Source organism: Camelus dromedarius, chromosome 16 (assembly GCF_036321535.1).
Source record: "Camelus dromedarius isolate mCamDro1 chromosome 16, mCamDro1.pat, whole genome shotgun sequence".
Classification (NCBI taxonomy): Eukaryota; Metazoa; Chordata; class Mammalia; order Artiodactyla; family Camelidae; genus Camelus; species Camelus dromedarius.
The window spans coordinates 20,560,046-20,577,700 of NC_087451.1; the positions used below are offsets into that span (position 1 = coordinate 20,560,046).

General features: G+C 47.5%; 1 protein-coding gene across 1 annotated transcript in view; it reads right to left on the minus strand.

The window, feature by feature from the left end:
- Positions 1-17,655, minus strand: part of STX8 (syntaxin 8) — a 207,191-nt gene that overhangs the window by 138,029 nt on the left and 51,507 nt on the right. The window contains exon 6 of the mRNA XM_010991769.3: positions 16,335-16,427. Within this exon, the coding sequence (XP_010990071.1) occupies positions 16,335-16,427 (93 nt within the window). The remainder of the gene's footprint in view (positions 1-16,334; positions 16,428-17,655) is intronic.

Here is a 17,655-nt window from a genome sequence, read left to right on the forward strand (position 1 = left end):
CAAGGACAGTCTGGTACCCAGACCCAAATGCAAGGAGGGAAGGTGGATTTACGCAGTCGGGAGGAACGAGACCACGTGGCCAGTTCTGGTGGAGAAGGGGCACCAGTGTCACCTAGAGAGAGCCGGAGCCTCGGCCTTCACAGGAGGAGGCCCGAAGTCATGAGAGGAAGCAGCTGGGGAGCCCTGGAAGGGCTTCAGGAAGACACCTACCCCAGCAGCTTAATAACAGTCTTAAGCAAACCAAAGCAGAGATCGTTGTGACTGAACTGACAACAAAACCTCTTTTCAACCCTGAGTTCTTTTGCCTCTCAAGGATTTCTATCAGGGAAGGAAAAAACAAAGATGTGGAATGATAAAACATACAACGAAACCCTAAATAGCAATCATCTTCCAACACTGTTCCTTCTGATAAAGTGAGTCTGCAACCAGGAGAGACTGTTTGGGGCACCGTCTTGAGTCCTTACATGGGGGCCTCACGAGCTTAGGAGGAGAGTCAGGGAACTAGCTGGAGAGGAGTTTCAGCAGAGGAGCCGGCCATCCTCCCCAGGTGCCAGGAGATGCGGACCCAGGACCTATAAAGTCCAAGGAAGAACCAGCCATTCCACCTGGACCCTAAAGGGAGTGAAGCTAGATCTCCCCGGTCGTCTACAAAGGGGGAGAGAGTCTCCAGCAGTAATGTGGAAGAATCCCCGTTGCAGGACATGCCCCATGCCTACTCGTCCACGGGTACAAAGCCGGAGAGGGCGCCGTCATGTTATTGCTATGGGATCTTAGGGGAGTATTCAGTTCCCTCAGGGTCAGTTTTCTCGTCTGTAAAATGAGAATAGCACTAAAATACAATACATAAACCAGCACGAGCAGTTCCTGGAACAGAGGAGGCACCCAATACACAGGAAAAATTACATGTTTTTTTCCCTGCTGCAGAATTACGGATAATAAAAGATAACACTGGAATCTATTTCATTAAAAGACATTTTCTTGCATTAAGTTCTAGCCTCCAAATCAAATCAATTTTAACTCTTTAATCAAATATTCTATTTATCATAGGACTGAAAGATTCTGCTTGGAGAGGTGTGCTCTACAGCTTTCTTAAGTCTGATGCTTAAAAATCAGCAGCTGCAAGAGGCAATTATCGAAAAGAGTAGAAAAGCTTTTTCTGAAGCAACTAAGGCATTCCTATAAATAGAGCAGCATGCTGAGGGATTTAAATTATGATCCGCAATTACGATCTTTCAATTATGACATGTGATTATTTTAGGAACAGAGCTACGACCCAAGGCAACTGTTTATACCTGTAAGTCCACCGCTCAGTGTAATCCTTAAATTGAATCTCAAACTTAGCCGTGTGCCTTACACGGGGTAGGCTGAATAAGAGGTCCCTGAACAACTTTCCCTTTCGGTTTATAGAACAGCACAGGAAGGAAAGAAAAGTACTTAAATATGAAATGAAACCCTGGCCTCTGGTCTCCAGTACTTCCTCAGTACAATATTGAGGTTCCTGGAGGGCTCTATGTGCTGAAAAATCTCAAGTGCATGTCTTAAGTGAAGAGTCAGAAGGGGGTACATAATAAATGTCTAAAACCAGCACGGTGGTCAGACATAGGGACCAGCGATGGAACCCAAGTGCCCTGTGATGCCAATCTCAGCCTCTTAAATACACACGATTGGTCACGCCTTTGAGCTTCCTAGGTTTTAATGTATTCTCCACCACGAAGCTGTTCAGAATCAGTCTTCTCCCCGAAGTCATCCAATTTTCTCTTTCTCACCAAAAAGGTTTCCGCAGTAATAGGCAGAGGATTAATTCTTCAGGTTGCTTTTTTTTTTTTCTTTTTCTTTAACTGTAGAAACGTCAGGCATGTTATTTTCAGAGTGATTTAAACAGCGCTAGCCTTAGAACTAAACCGAAAGAACAAAGATGCTAAAATATTAATCATCCTGCCCGGCTGTCCACCGGGAGTCGCTGAAAATGGCAACACACGCCGTCTCCTGGCTTCGCGTCTCCGGCCCGGCCTGCGCGGCTCCCCAGCACTCCCTTTCCTGAACATATGGAGCGATCTCGGGAAAGAATTTGCCTCGGTGAACCCTGACTGGCCAATCAAAACCAGAAGGCTCCGAGGCCAGTGCCTAATATCAAGAATGAGTTGTGCGTGGTGAAAAGGAAATTCTGTGCGCTGGAGAAATTTATACCCTGAGATCAGCCACATCACAGGTGTGCAGGGTCACCTGGAGAGGCTGAACTTTCAAAAAGGCGAGTTCAAACATTTCTTCGAGAGGCACGCCTGTCATCACGGAGGATGAAAAACCGAACGGCACTCCGAGGTCTCCGGGCGCTGCAGGGACAACAAGGCTGCCATTTACGGAGGACGTCCAGGGCCTGGCTTGGGGGCCGGGGCTGTGCTGAGCATCGCCCATGCGGGGTCCTATTTAGTTTAATCCTCACAGCCTATAAGGTAGGTGTTATCATCCCTGCTCTACACATGGGGAACAAAGCTTGGAAAGATTAAGAAAATTGCTCTTGGTCCCAGAGCTAGAGAATGGGAGTGGGAGGGTGACGGGGGCTCTCCAAGTCCAAAGCCTTTGTTCTTAACCACTGGACTCTTCAATAGTCTTCCCCTGTTTCTCATGCCCTGATGTTCACAGAAAAGGGAATGGGGTGGGGGGGAGGGCACCTGGGAAAACTAGATGGAGGAAATATCAAAACAGATAGGCAGAGTTTGCACAAGATGGTCTTGGAAAATATGTGGGGAACACCTATTTCCAAAGGATGGACTCAACACATTAATCACCTTGGGCAATAAATTAAGTACGGCCTCCAAGACAGAAGACACCTGGCTGCTGGGCAGGCCTAACGCTTTGACGTTTCAACATCGAGTGTGGAAATAAGCAATGGAGAGACGTTTGCTAGCCCTTCAAATTCTAAGTAAAACCACAAAAACTCAAAAAAGGGTATTACAGGTTCCCAGCCAGTTTCCTCCTAAAAAGGTATCATGATTAAATCTCCACACTTGTGGCCAACTGACCCGTGTGCAACGCACCCGTGCCTCAGCTCCCTCAGCCCGACGGGGTAACGGGGGCAGTGGTGTGGCCCAGTGGCTCCGTGAGAACCAGCAGAGCCCCCACTCAACAAACCTGCACAGCCACCCACAAAGCACGGGCATCGGGATGACCGTCACAGCCACCAGCCGCTGCGCGCCAGGCGGCGTGCCCGCCAGACGTTCCATCCCACCTAACCCTCACGGGGCCCCCGGGGGCTGGGTACTGTTACCTTCCTGCTCGAGAAACGAGATGACTGAGGGGTGCAGGGGAGTTAGAAACCTGCCCGAGTCTCAGGCTCCGTCAGTCCCTGAGGCTCCGCAGGATGAAACACAGCACCCACGCTTCCAGATCCCACCATCCAGCGAAGACCAAGATAGAGGTTCTGCCACCTCCTGCTGCCCTGAAACACAGGTCACCCCTCCCCTGAGAAGGGGAAAAGCTGGGGTGCTCGCCCCACTCTCCAGAGGGTCTTAGAGCCTGGGAAAACTCCAGGAAGCTGCTCCGGGCCTCAGAGCCTAGGGGCCACCTGCTCTGCCCCCACCCCCAGCTGTTCCAGGCAGGTGGAGGCCGTTCATCCTGCACAGCTGCCACTGCCCCTCGCGCTTCTAACAAACGTTAATTCAGAATGGAGCTCGAGTTGATGGGAGACACAGGAGAACCCTTCTTGTGGAGGAGTTACTATTTTATTCTATGTTAAGAGGTAGAGAGAGCATGCAAACTAATTTCCAAGGAAACCCGTCTTACTTCCCACGGAACTGAGAGAGCTGGGTGCTTGAAGTGGTTTCCATCTCCAATTAAAAATCTGCCATTTCATCCTTCCCTTAGTTAATTAGTTAATAGTAAGAATTACTCATAAAGTGTGAAATTTTTTTAAACAATAAAACCAGAAAGTCTGGAACCAGTTTTTCTTTCTTTAAAGTAAAAGAGGTATGATGCGGTGAGCAGAACATTGGTGCACGTGAAACAAAGCAAATAATCATTCCTACTGCGTTTGGGTTTTTTCTTATTTCTCAAGTTCCTGAAGAGAACCCTTTATATCTGCTTACAGATTCCAGTTATTTTTAAACAAGCTATAACTGAGTAACAGTTTTTAAAGGCAGAAGGCCCTAAAATATATAGCTCCCATAATAATACACATTTAACTATAAAAGGTGAAAAGACACAATGTTCCTTATTTTTATCCTAACTGCAAACAAAGCTATGGTTACAAGTAGGTTAGAAGCAATATACGGGTTTAATTCCAAAGATTTATAAACGTCTTTTGAGAATGTCTGGTATGGGTCAATCATTTCCAGAGACGTGCGTTCCAGGTGACTCACATCCCATCTGACCTGTTGATTTCTTACTCTATAGACTGAACAATTTCCAAATGCTTGAAACTGATCCAACGTGTGGTGGATCCAACAGAGACGCACCGAGTTCCTCCTTCAAGGAAGGACTCGGGACCCCAGTTACCAGGAGTGCTTTCAGCAGTTGGCCGTTGGCCATCAGCCTCCTTAGGGATTGCCTCAAGGGCACAGAGCTGTCCTGCCCAAGGACATGCTCTTTCTCCCCAGGGCATCCCGCATCCAATGACTGACTGAAATGAGGTCTAAAGACCCAGGCACATGAAGCCACTTTGGCTCCAAAGCTTCCCGAGGGGCTGGCTAAAGCTGTCTCCCAGCTCAGCCTCTCCCTCTGCCCATCCTGCTTCTGTGGCCTCCCTCCTGCAGGTGTGGTTCCCACAGGGACTCCCCAGTAAACATCCCGCATACTGAACTCCCTCCTGAGTCTGCTCCCAAGAGAGCCCAACCTGGGACTCCGTGCTTCTATGGGTAGCAAAAAGGTACTCAATTTCCAAGGTCAGTGGCACAAGTTAAGAAAGGAGGCTGGACAAAAGCTCTCCTAATTATCTTGGTACTTTTTCTCCTTCCTTTAACCTACACTCCACGCGGCTTTCAAACTCAACCTAGAAAAAGACTGAGTGGCTCAGCATTATTCCAGTCAAAGGAGCACAAGGGAATTCGCGGTGTGGCCACGTGAGGCACCCGGTCCGCCCGCAGACTTCCGAGCAGGGGGAGGAGTTCTGCCACCTGGGGCACGACGGACTGTGAACTAGACCATCCGACCTACTCCTGTTCAAGTCTGAGTGTCTCCCTTGTGTATCCACACACACACTCACACAGATGCTCCGTGTCTCCCTCTCCTCCTTCACATGGAAAACTGAGGCCTGACTCCAATGGTGTTAGTCAGGTTACGTGTACATAAGTGAATTAAGATAAAAAACAAATACAATCGCCTTACCAACTCACACCCTAAACCGCCACCACAAGCCTTCTCTCCGTGAGCCCGCCTGAGACACGGCTCTCCTAATTCCAGCTACTTACTGCTTCCCAGACTCTGCCCATCTCTGGCAAAAAGTACAAGAGAAAGTATTGTTTTTAAAACAAAACAAAAATAGCTACTCCAATGCTCTTTGACTGGGGACAAAACAGTAAAGGAGTATTCACCTCACTCCCACCGCCAGGCCAGGCCGAGCGGAGGAGGAGTCTGGTGGTACAAGTCCTACAGGAGTCAGGACTGACTCCAGGAAGCGAGGTGAGGGTCGCTTCCGAGTACAGGGCCTCAAATAACCCTACCCAGGTGACCCCAAGGTCAGAAACACACCGGGGTCTCAAGTTCATGTATTCATGGGTACACAACGCTTACCACTGAAACACGCTCAAAGGCTGGTTGTTAATTCCTCAGTACACAACAGAAACTTTTTTAAAGTTGTGTTTATGGATTTCAAACTAACCAAACTGGCCGAAAGAACTATTTTACCTTTGATGTCAACCCAGTTCCTAAGTGACTACTTAAAATGCAGTATGAAACAACTGCAGTAATAACAAAAAATAAAAGGTCTCCATCATTGCATTCAGGATGTTTTTGCTGACTCCTCTCTCCTGACGGGACCGTCCAGATGGAGGAGAACCCCATGTTCCTCCCCAAAGTACCCGGGCCAGGCCGGGCTACCTCTGTGCTCCAGCCGCTTTAATGGTTCTGAACCAACCTGGGTTCCTCTCCAGCGCGGTCTCTCCCGGCCGAAGCACTTGGTTCTAATCAGACCACTTCCTTCCTGCTGCTTTGGTTTTTATTACCAGCGCTCTTCAATCCTTTTCACCACCCCAGATGCTAAACAACTTCCACTCAGTAAAGCACATTCTCTGTGACTCATAGCGAGAGGCCAAGCTTAGCGGAAGGTCTTCCCTAAGGGACATGACCTTCACAGAGTCCACACGAAACGGAGGAGTGAGGATGGGTCCCCGGCAGCTTCCACCCGCCCCCCACCGGATCCCCTTCCCTTCCTCGTCTCAGGAATCACACATTCTCAGCCCCTCACAGATCCTCCCAGCACAGAGAGATGTAGGCACAGGATAAACGAACCATGTTGAGTGGGGGCCCACGGACAGAAAAGAGTTAACACAGCCGGCCTGACTGCTTTTCTTCCAAAACTGGTCCTTGGTTGGTGTTTGGGAACTTGGATTTGGGGAGGGTTCCCACCGCTAACTGATAAGTGTGGTCGCTGTTCCTAAACTGTATAAACAGTATAGTTTATGCTGAATGTCTGCTTTCCTTCTCGAATTTGGGACTGTGCCAGGGGGCGTGTGCCTCCGTGACCAATCCCTTCAAAAAAACCCTGGGCTCTGAGTCTCTTGTGAGATGCCCCGGCTGGCAACATCTCGCAGGTGTCACGATGCGCTGCCGGGGGTCTGAGCGCATCCTGCGGCTCCACCCACTGGAAGAGGCCCGTGGGAAGCTCGCGCCTGGGTTTCCCTGGACTTCGCCCCGCGCGCCTTTCCTCTTTGCTGATTTTGCTCTGTGGTCTTTCACTGTAACAAATCCTCATAATAACCACGAGTCTAACTAGAGCCGATTCTTGTTATTCATGGGAATGGCAGCCTACAAAGCCACCGTGAACACTGAATTCGCAAATACGGAGCCTCCACTCCTGAAGGAAACAGGTATGCGTACGTGTGTACCTGAAATCCTGAAAACAGCTCATCCTGGTAGATTCTATACTCTCCATTTTTCAGAAGAGAGCATGGGGTTCAGAAGTGCTAACTGACTTGCCTGAGGCTGCCCCACTAACTGGAGCCAGAGCCGAGCTTCAAACAACAACCAACTGGCCCCGGAGCCCGAGCCTCCCCTCTTTGGTCACCTCTGGAGCAGAAATGAAAAGGCAGAGCGCCGCCTGGTCTGACTTTGGCTGGGAACGTGCTCATCGGATAACTCGAAATGCTCACCTCTTCACGCATGTCTGTGAGCAACGGCGGAGGCACTCAGAGTACTGACTTCGGGGTTACACGTAAATGTTAGTGAGCTGACAAGTATATGCTGAGTCCTGTGAGTCCTTCTAGCAAAGCACCAAACCCGGGGGTGGCCCTGGGGACCCCCGACATGGCCTCCACAGAGAGCTCCAAGTCCACCCCAGCCTGCAAGGGCGTCAGCAAAAGAACAGCATTATCACTGGGTCAAAGCAGCAAGAGGCAGAGCTCCCAGAGCAACCCGCCCTCGCATCTGTGATTACTCTGGCTTCCCTCTGGTCTCTCGTTTTGGCTTTCTTGTCCTCCATTCTCCACTTCAGCCGCTACAGTTGGCCTGACAGCCTCCCTCTTGGAAGTCAGCTAGGAACTGCGGTCAAGCCCACGGGAGAGGAAGCGTGATGAATCACCTAGGCCAGCTGTCCCAGGGCCTGAGGATAAATGACCTTTTCCTTGACAACTGTGTCCACAGATTTTCCTTTGGAAAATCCTTGGCTCTCTCTCATTAGATGACCTCTCAGACCAGCTACACGGCCAGAGAAAAGACCAAGATATTGGCCGAGAAGAAAGGGGCAAAGGAGGCACTAGACCAGAGGGCAAAATAAGTCCTTGTGACCCAAAGTGGGCCCAACCCAGGTCATCATCAGATTAAAGCCATTGGCAAAGCCAGACGAACATCAGACATGTGTCTGAGTATCATTTCTGCAGAGCCAACAAATTTAAAGAATCTGGGTTCCTCACGTGACTATAAAGATTTACTCAATCATGCCTGTACAATGAAGCCTGGATAAAAACTCTTGAACAATGAGGTTTGGGGAGCTTCTGGATTGGTAAACACGTTGATGTGCCTGGAGAGGGCATGGAAGCTCAGTGGGCACCCCGACCCTAAGACCTTGCCCTCTGTACCTCTTCCATTGGCTTTCCTGAGTTGTATCCTTTATAACACAACTGTAATTGTAAGTATAACATCTTCCTGAGCTCTGTGAGTCAGTCCAGCAAATTATGGACTCCCAAAGGGGGTCGTGGGAACCCTGTATTTGTGGCCAGTGGGGCAGAAGTGCTTAGGGATCCTCGGGACTGGTGGCTGGAATCCAAAGTGAGGGCAGTCTTGGGGGCTGAGCCTTCACATCTGACATTAACTCCAAGTAAACAGTGTCAAAATGGAATTAAACTATTGGACACCCAGTTGGTGTTGGAATGACAAACTTGCTCTCATTGGCTCTCTCTCTCTCCCACTAGCCTGTTACTATAAACTAGCCCCTTCCTAGAGATGAATAATGAATGTTCTGATAAAGAACTGATTTTACATCACCGAGTACTTAATACCCAAAGTGCATGGAAAATAATCACCTCGTTCCATATCTCTAACTGTCTTATCTTCAGGCAAATGCATCTATAAACACATCAGATGAGAACGTGGAGGTAGAACTCACATCACAGAAGCCCTAGAAAACAGCTTTCACAGACTGTCTTAAAAACTTGCTTCGTTGAAGCTTCCAGAACACTAGCTATTTCATCAAAATGATTTCTATAGATACTGGGATCTTGTAAAAAAGTATAAAAGAGACTTTGAGCTCAAGACAGTAGAGCTGCCCCCTTCCTTCCCAAGAGCACCATTAATTGCCAGTAAAAATATTTTCTGAAAGAATAAATCCATGGTGGCTCAGAAAACATGAAGGAGTGCTATCAGTGAATAAGTCATTTTAAAGGCTTTCTTTAAAAAAAAAAAAAGATAGCTAGGACTATATTGGCAAATAGACCAAAACTTAAAAAAAAAAAAAAAAAAAGCAACTTGAAATACATGATCAGTGCTACAGACAGGAGCTCTTTCTCCCTGATAGAACCCTGGAGAAGCTCCAAGCTTGGAGTCAATGGCTATTGGGAGCCAAAGAATGGCCTACAGAGAAGAGGCTGTGAGGCAGGAGTCAGGGCATCTGAGGGGAGAGCTGTCTAGAGAGCAGCTGAGCCGGCCGGCCCTCACCCCCGTCCAGCGGAGGCGGGTCTGCAGTGCTGGCCCCCAGCTGGAGCCCCAGAGCAGCTCTCTCTGCCTGGGGAGTGCCCCTGGGGTTGGTGGCCAGGCTAGCACAGGAGTCAAAGAAGAGTCTCTAAGAGAGGCACAGAGGCGAAAAGAAATAAAATACATAGAAGATGGCACCCCAAGGTTAAAGTTCTCCTTCCCTTAGTGATTTTGGGGTAAGGCTTACAGCAAAGAGTTCTGAATCTGCTGTGTCCTCTTCTGCCCTAAAGGAAGAGCTACCTGCTGGTCTACACAGACCATCTATACGGAGGACATTCAAGAAAGAAGATCCCAGAGTAAGTAAACCAACTGAAATGCTGAGAAAGCCTGTCGGCCAACTATACTCATCAACGTGGTTCCTGGCTCATAAACACGAAGCCAGTGAAGAATCAGCAGATGCACAAGGAGAAGCCCACAGCACGCGCAGGCGTCTGCTCGGGCTGCTTAACAAAGTACCAGGGCTGGGGCGCTTAAACCACAGACATCTATTTCCTCACCATTCTAGAGGCTTGAAGTATGAGATCAGGGTGCCAGCAGAACTGGTTTCTTCTGAGGCCTCTCTCCTGAGCTTGCAGACGGCCGTCTTCTCTCTGTGTCTTCCCTGTGTGTGTGTCTGTGTCCTGATCGCCTCTTCTTATGAGAACACTGGTCATCCTGGATTAGGGCCCACCCTAACGACCTCACTTTAACTAAGTCACCTCTGTAAAGACCCTATTTCCAAATCAAAGTCTGAGGTTCTGGGAGTTAGGACTTCAACCTATGGATTTTGAAGGGGACATAACTCAGCCCAAAACAGCATGAAAGAGAAAAGACTGAGATGAACAAACCAAAACTCACCTGGAGGACACAGAAATACTGCAAGGAGCAGAAGGAAAATGTAAAGTTCTGACCAGTACCTTTCAAAGGTTTAAAAGATTTTACAATCTTAAAAACATACTTCTGCTGGGGGAGGGGGCTGTAAGCATGAAAGCTTCCTGGTGTTTAAAAGTGTAGTTCTCCAAATCAAAAGAAGTAAATTAGAAGAGCTGAGTAATAGCATGAATACAACAATTGTAACAGAATCCAGTAAAAACATGTTGGTAAATCTAAATAAAATACTGACTGTAGAAAAAAAAAAAAAGAGAGAGAGCTTCAGTTTAAAACAACATCAAAGGGGAGGAGTTTGGAGGAAAGTTTAAGAATTTTAAACTTGATTTATTCGGAGAGATTTATTTGCTTTAGACTTTGTTAGAAAAATGTAAACTTAAGTGTACACGTTAAAAATGTAAGTGCGGCTGTGGCCCAAGGTGGGTGGCCTCGTTGAGCATCTTGTTCTTGGGTGGGGATGGGGGAAACTCGTTTTCCCATAAAACTGTCCTTTCTCGGCTCCTGGCTTTATATGGAGAGCCCGCTTTCAGCCCCGCACAGCGCACAGGGACCACAGTCTCAACTCCCGCCTCGGCGTGGGTGTTTGAACGCTAGCCCCTGTGGTATGGAGCTGTTCGGGTAAACCCCAGGGCCACGAGGCTTCAACTCCACTCACCGCGATGGGTCGGTGCCTTCACTTCTGACACCTGGAGAACTCTCTTTCTTGCTTTCCAGCTCAGCTAACAAGTATATATCCATTTTTAAAAAATCTTTCATCTCATGTCCCCATATGTTTGGAAAAGGGAGCGAATGGACTCCCTTATCAGCTCGGTCTACCGCTTTGACTAAAAGTCTGTACTGTGAATAAACACAGTAAATGGCAGAAAACACTTCTAGACAGCTTAGAATGTATGAGGGGCTATTCTCATCTTCGTAACAACACTCTACAAGGGGCATGAAAACCCCCATTTTCTAGACAAGAAAGTTAGGACAGAGAAAGAGGAAGGTCCCAAAGCCAGTAAGTATCAGAGGCAGTTTGGTTTCTATTAAATATTGCCTCTATGATGGTCATTTGTATCATTCAACCTCCTCCCCCTCAACCAGACAAGCCGGGAGGATTACGCCTCCCGGTGGCCGGGTGGGACACAGGATTAGCTCAGACCAATGAGCGCTGAGTGAAACTGACAGGTCACTGCTGGGCCACAGCATTTAACTGCAGGAACGAGACCCTCGAGAGCTCCCTTACTCTGGCACAGTGACCAGCAGTGTCTGAAACGGTGGCTACTCTATCAGTCAGAGAATCTTAAGTCTATGTCCGCCACTGACCCACAATGGACACGTTCTGAAAGATAAAAAAATACAACCAGCATTTGCTAGTTTAAGCTACTTATTATTTGGGGGGTTATTTTTCATAAAAGTTAATTTATTTGTGTTAGTATGTAATGGTTTATTATTGTTATGTTTAAAGCAATGAGTAAATAAATATTTTAACTGTCTGCTTTTAACTTCTAATGCAGTTAGTATTGATGGCTACAATCTATATAAACAAAAGCTCTTAGGAGTTCTCAACAATTTTTAAGAATATAAAGCAGCCCTAAACCACAAAGTTTGAGAATCACTAAGCCAGGTAAACACTAACCAAGTGAAAGCACAGACTGTGATGTTAAAATCAGATCAATAGACCTAAAGGTGAAAAGCATCAGAGATATACATATTTCCACAGTGATTAAAAAAAAAAAGACAGAACTATCAAAATAAAATTAAGTAATTCTGTATATGTATGTACCCAATAACCTTCCTCAAGATACTTTATGAACTGCTGGAACGTGGTTGTAATAAATCCACAAATCTATAATAATACAATATGAATGTTCCTCTGATAATTGTGCAGTGCACAACCTGTTCAACACCGAAGGTGATCAAGAATGTCCTTGCCCTCATGGAGAGACACAAAAATAAAGATATATAAAGAAATGTTTTTTAAACAATTCAGCCAGGAGCTCTAACGGACCCTTACAGTGGTAATTCACTGATGTGTGTATGAAATCTGATGATTTTGTGTCCTTCAAGGAGCACAGTCACATTGTCTCGCTCTTTCAAAGGACACCCTGGTCCCCTCAATCCCGGTACTGACGTTGTCAAGACAAGTGGCATTCTTCATCATCGTGGTTTCTTCCAAAAAGCCAGGTGAGGCTCAGAGATTGACAGAGAAACATCAAAAGGCTTGGCCTAGATTGGGATATTTGAACATCGGAAGGGTGATGAGGACCGGCACATACCGACAGGGATTTGTGAAACAGCCCGTTCTTGGTGTTATTCATCCATCAGAACCAGGACTCTGTGGTCCTCCTTGGTGCTGACTCTAAGGTTTGGCCGATGCCCAAATTAGGTCTCAGAAACATCTACTTCAGTCAAGCCAGTCAAGCCAGACCCACTCATTTTCTCGTTTTAGCATTCATTCCTTTCGAAAGACCCTGTCCTCCTGAGCGAGAACTTCGGGGAATTTTTCAGTAAAACTGTACCACAACTTCATTCGGGAACAGCACCTGGGCAGCCAGGCTGGCCCAAGCTCCCTGTGCCCAGCCATCCCGTTCACTGTGAACTGTGATCCCAGTGAGGTGGTCTCCTTGGCTCAGTCCCTCTCCCGTCACCCCTCACTTACCCCAGCTCCCAACCCCACACCCACTAGACGCCCAGGCATTTCCACTGAACTGTCGACCCTCTTCGTCGCAGGGCCTGGCCACTGGCACATGAACAGGGAAAGACATGTGCCGGTCAGGCCCTTTTTAACTCTCTCTGGAAAGGCTGGAAACTGATGGTCATTTGTCCCTTCAGCTTTGTGGTTATGTTCTCAGTGGCGTGTATTTTGTTAGGAAGGTTTCGATACTTGATTCCAAAATGGCCTGACTCACCATGACCTAGCCTGTTGTTTCTCTCCTCTAATGAAAACCAAAACAACAATTTAATAATTATTTGGTCAATAAACCAAACAGACACACTGACACCACAAGGGGTAAACTTCTCCAGGGTCCCAGGGGCCTCATTACACACTCGGGTCACAGGAAAAATCCACATGGGGCTGCAACCCTGTCCTCAACACCTAGAGATATAATGGCCTTCGTGGTTTTGACAAAAGGAATAAAGGCTGATGACAGTCCTGGCAGGGATATAATTTTTTACCCTCAGAGAGTCTCTCTGTCCCTGTGAAAGAAATGGCTGATTCTGCCCTATTTCTGAGGAGCAAATGTGCACACTGGAAAACCACCGGCGTAACTGCCACCTCTCTGGGGGGCCACCGCAGAGAAAACCCAGCTTATTTTGGCAACGAATGGAAAAATACCTCGTTTGTCTATGTACACATGCATGCATCCGGGTCTGGAATGGAGATGAGGACCGGGGAGGCGTGGAAGAGGCAGCACCAGGATGGGGGTAAAACGTGTGATGGGAAGAAAGAGTCTCTGTGCCCCGGATGGCAGACGTGTACGTATGTAACCAGGTGAATGTTCCAGAATTTGTCACGTGAGCGTGTGAGAGGCAAGGTAAAAGTACAGCACTAAATAGACCCTCTCAGCGTGTCCAACAAGGGCCCTGGTTCTCACACTTGGCAGGACACTGAAATCACCCGGGGGGCTTTAAAAAATACTGGCGCTTGGGCCTCACCCTTGAGATCCTGACTTAACTGGCACAAAGAGCTGCGGCAGCCAGAGCAGTGCCCCCCAAAGACGTCTCCATCCTGGAACCTGAGGACATGCCAGGTTTCGCGGCCAAGGGGCCTTAAGGTTGCAGATGGAGTAAGCGTGCTCAGTCAGTTGACCTTAAATAGGAAAACTACTCTGCGCTATCTCACTGGGCCCAATGTAATCCCAGAGGTCCTTCAAGGTGGAAGTGGCAGGCAGAAGTCAGAGGTCAGAGTGACACAGTGAGGAGGACTCCATCTACTGCTGCTGGCTCTTAACATGGAGAAGGGGCCGCAAGCCAAGGGATGCAGGCAGCCTGCAGAAGCCGGAAAAGGCAAGGAAAGTCATCCTCCCTCAGAACCTCCAGGAAGGAACGCAGCTCTGCCGACACCCGGTTTTAGCCCAGGGATGCCCACGTCAGACTTCTGACCTCCAGAGCTGTAAGGTAAGGAGTTCGCGTTGTTTGTAGCCGCTGGGGCTGTGGCAGTGTGTTACAGCCGACAACAGAAAACCAGCTCGGGCACGGCCTGGGCTTTGGAGGCTTACAAGATCCTCGGGTGATTCCAATACACTGCAAAGCAGGAGACCCTGAACAAGGGAAAAGACAAGGACATGCTCGTGTGCTTGATTACACAAGAAAAATGCTTGATTTCACCTGGAAAGTCAGCAAGCCGCCGCACCAAAGTAGGCACCATCAGTTCTCAGCCCTGGACCACAGGTTACTAGACATGGCTGGACTAAGCACATCACAGGATGGGCGTGCCTCACCAGCATGGTGGCCAGTGAGCTTTCGAGTCGGACCCACTGCACAGGCTAAACTTCCTTGGGCTAATGCACAGTAACACGCACGACAGGCAGATTTCCCATAGAGCTCATTTTCTTACAAACACTGCCTTCCGAGGAAGGAGCTGGCCAATGAGCAAGCTGGAGGCAAACACAACAATTAGCACATTCACATTAGCACCATCAGGAAAGGACTGAACTGCCCTCCTCTCTGTGCTTGAATCATCAAAAACCACTATTGGGATTGTAAAGATAGACGGTTTCTCCACTTTCTTTGGGAATCTATTCACCTATGATGGTGGTAGATAGATGGAACTAATTTATTTACTCACTCATTTACGATAGATGAAGGGAACAGTGCTGTGGGAACAGATGAACTCATTCTCTGTAGAGATCAGGAGAAGTGGCACGGGCACAGTTTGACAGGTGCAGCCCCGCCTCCAGCGTGAGCAGCCGCCCACCCCCAGGGCTCCGACGCTCCCACAGACGTAACTTTTCTTGAAAGTCATTCCACCCCGAGCCTCTGGGATACTAAGACCAAGAGCCAAGACCTTGGAACTGTTTATTTATTAGTCTTCTCTCCCTACCTTGTCTTCCTTAAAGAGGAAGCTACTGTAGCAGAAAAAAGCAGTCACAAGAGAATCAGAAGGCCTGAGTCTGAATTTCAGTTCTGTCCCTTCTAAGTGAGGTGACATTAGCGGGACCCTCAGGCACTCTGGGCTTTATCTCCAACAAACAGAGAGAACACTGTCTTGGTGATGCTGTGCCGTGCATCGAATGAAATGACATAGATAAAAATATTTAGGACATAGCAGGGGTCTTCGATAAATGTTAGCCTCACTGAAACGCTGCCACACATCAGCTCTATGCTGAAGCGCCCCACATCCCTTCTCTGTGGTCCTGTCCTCTCACCAAGCTCTGGGACCTCGTCTCCCGCTGTCCACTCGACACTGTGACTCGGATCTCTCCCTGACATCTCTAACTGGACACATTCAAAGTGGACCTAGGCTCTCTGCTCACAAACCAGTGGCTCCCCCACCCAATTCCCCTGACCAGGTCCCATCACAGTCCAAGCACCATCAGTCCCCTGCCTCCATCCTCTCTCCTCCACCCCTGCTGCTGCAGCCCTCATTCAGGCTCCCCGTCCCCTCAGACCACGCACCTGGAGCACAAGAGCCTTTCAGGAAGGCTCTCAACTTTAAACTCTGTCTCTCCCAAGCCGTCCTGCTCATGGTTTGCAAACGAATCTTCCTCCAACCAGATTCGCCACAACAAGCACTGAATAAAAATCTTTAAGTACTGTTTTGCCCTGAAGCCCGGTGTTTATGACGAAGGAGGAGCCAACTCCACCCAGTGTGTAGATGCTGCCCCACCCCGCAGCAGCCTGCTTCACTGAGCCACTTCACCGCGAGGCCATGGGAGAGCTCACAGGATAAATGGATCGCAAAACAAAGTATTTTTAAAAGCAGCTCCAGAAAATTGGAAATTTTTTTTACTAAATTTCTTTGCATCATGTTTAATAACCACAATCTACATATCCCACAAATCGTCCTCAATTGCATTAACCTGTAATAATCCATCAATGTTAAACTACTTCATGTGTTTTGTAATATTAAAGTCACTTAAGAAATATACAAGCCGTTAGCATTTATAGTAACTGGCAAATCCGGTCAATCTCGGACGTATTCTTACCGTTTTGTTCGTCCAGCTCATTCCCAATTTCCTGCCCCATTTGTTTCTGGCGACTTATGATCGAGGAAAGGGCGTCAAGGCCTGCGTCCTGTTCTGAAAGAAAAAGTGAGACAATCAACTAACAAGAAACCAAAGGAAAACAATTTAAAGTCCAGAAATAGATCCAGGCATGTAACACAATTCAATATATGATCAAAGTAGCATTTTAAATCAGTCAGGAAAAGGGAGAGAAAATAGCTAACATTATTGGAACAAAATAGAGAAAAAAGTTAAATACTGACACCTCGGACCTTAAACTACAATGATTTCCAGATGAATTAAATTTTAAATATTAATAATGAAGTATTATGAGATTTGATTATGTAAATGTTTGAACTTTCTGATACTTCATATGTAAAGAGCACGTACAAATCAGTAAGAAAGACTTAATATTTCAACTTTTTAAATGGGCAAAAGATATAGACAGAAAAAGCACAAAAGAGTTATAAAGGAAAATAAATAAAAGCTCTGACATCACTATTAATTTTTTAAAAACATCAACAAACAATAATGAGGGTTTTTGGGGGTTTTTTGACTTATAAGATTTGTAAGGATTAAAAAGAATGCTAACACCCAGGGTTAAGTAAAGTGTGAAACGGTCCGAAGGGAACTGTCATGGGACAACAGTTAATATATCTTTTTAGAGAGCAAACTGTGCCTACCTTTTTATCTATCAATTCTAGGTACATATGCAAGAAAACACTCATATAGTATACAGTGATGTACATACAAGGATATTGCTTCCTATGCTGCTGATCAATTTACTGCCTCTTAGATCCAAGTTCACCCTTCTTTGGCTGCTCTGTGAAAATGCATCTGGGTCCTAGAAATATTTTTCCCTTTACCAGCTTTGTCAGCAGAAGGTACTGCAGAGACACTGAAGGAGGAAACAGTTTTTGCTTCCTGGCTCCAGCCTGTCCTTGTGACAGGCTCGTGCAGGCTTATAGTTTCTCCAGTGTCCAGCTCCTTCAGTGTCCAGCACCCAGCGACAACCCAAGCCAGCCACTTCTCCCAACACACCCCCTCCTTGGGCAGTTTTACAACAGAGTGCCTGCAGTTAGACACTTTTCTGTGAACAGTATTCCCTGGTCCCCTAAGGACAGATCTCCAGGAAGATCCCCCAGCGGGGCGCCCCAGTGACTTCTCTGAAATCCACTGGACTCCCAGCTGTGATCTGGACCTCAGCCCTGGGGGCATGAGACGCTGCCTTGGGTGCCCCATCTCAGCACAAGAGTTAGTGACTGCACCTGCTACCTGCTACTTCTGTCTCTTTACTTCTTGC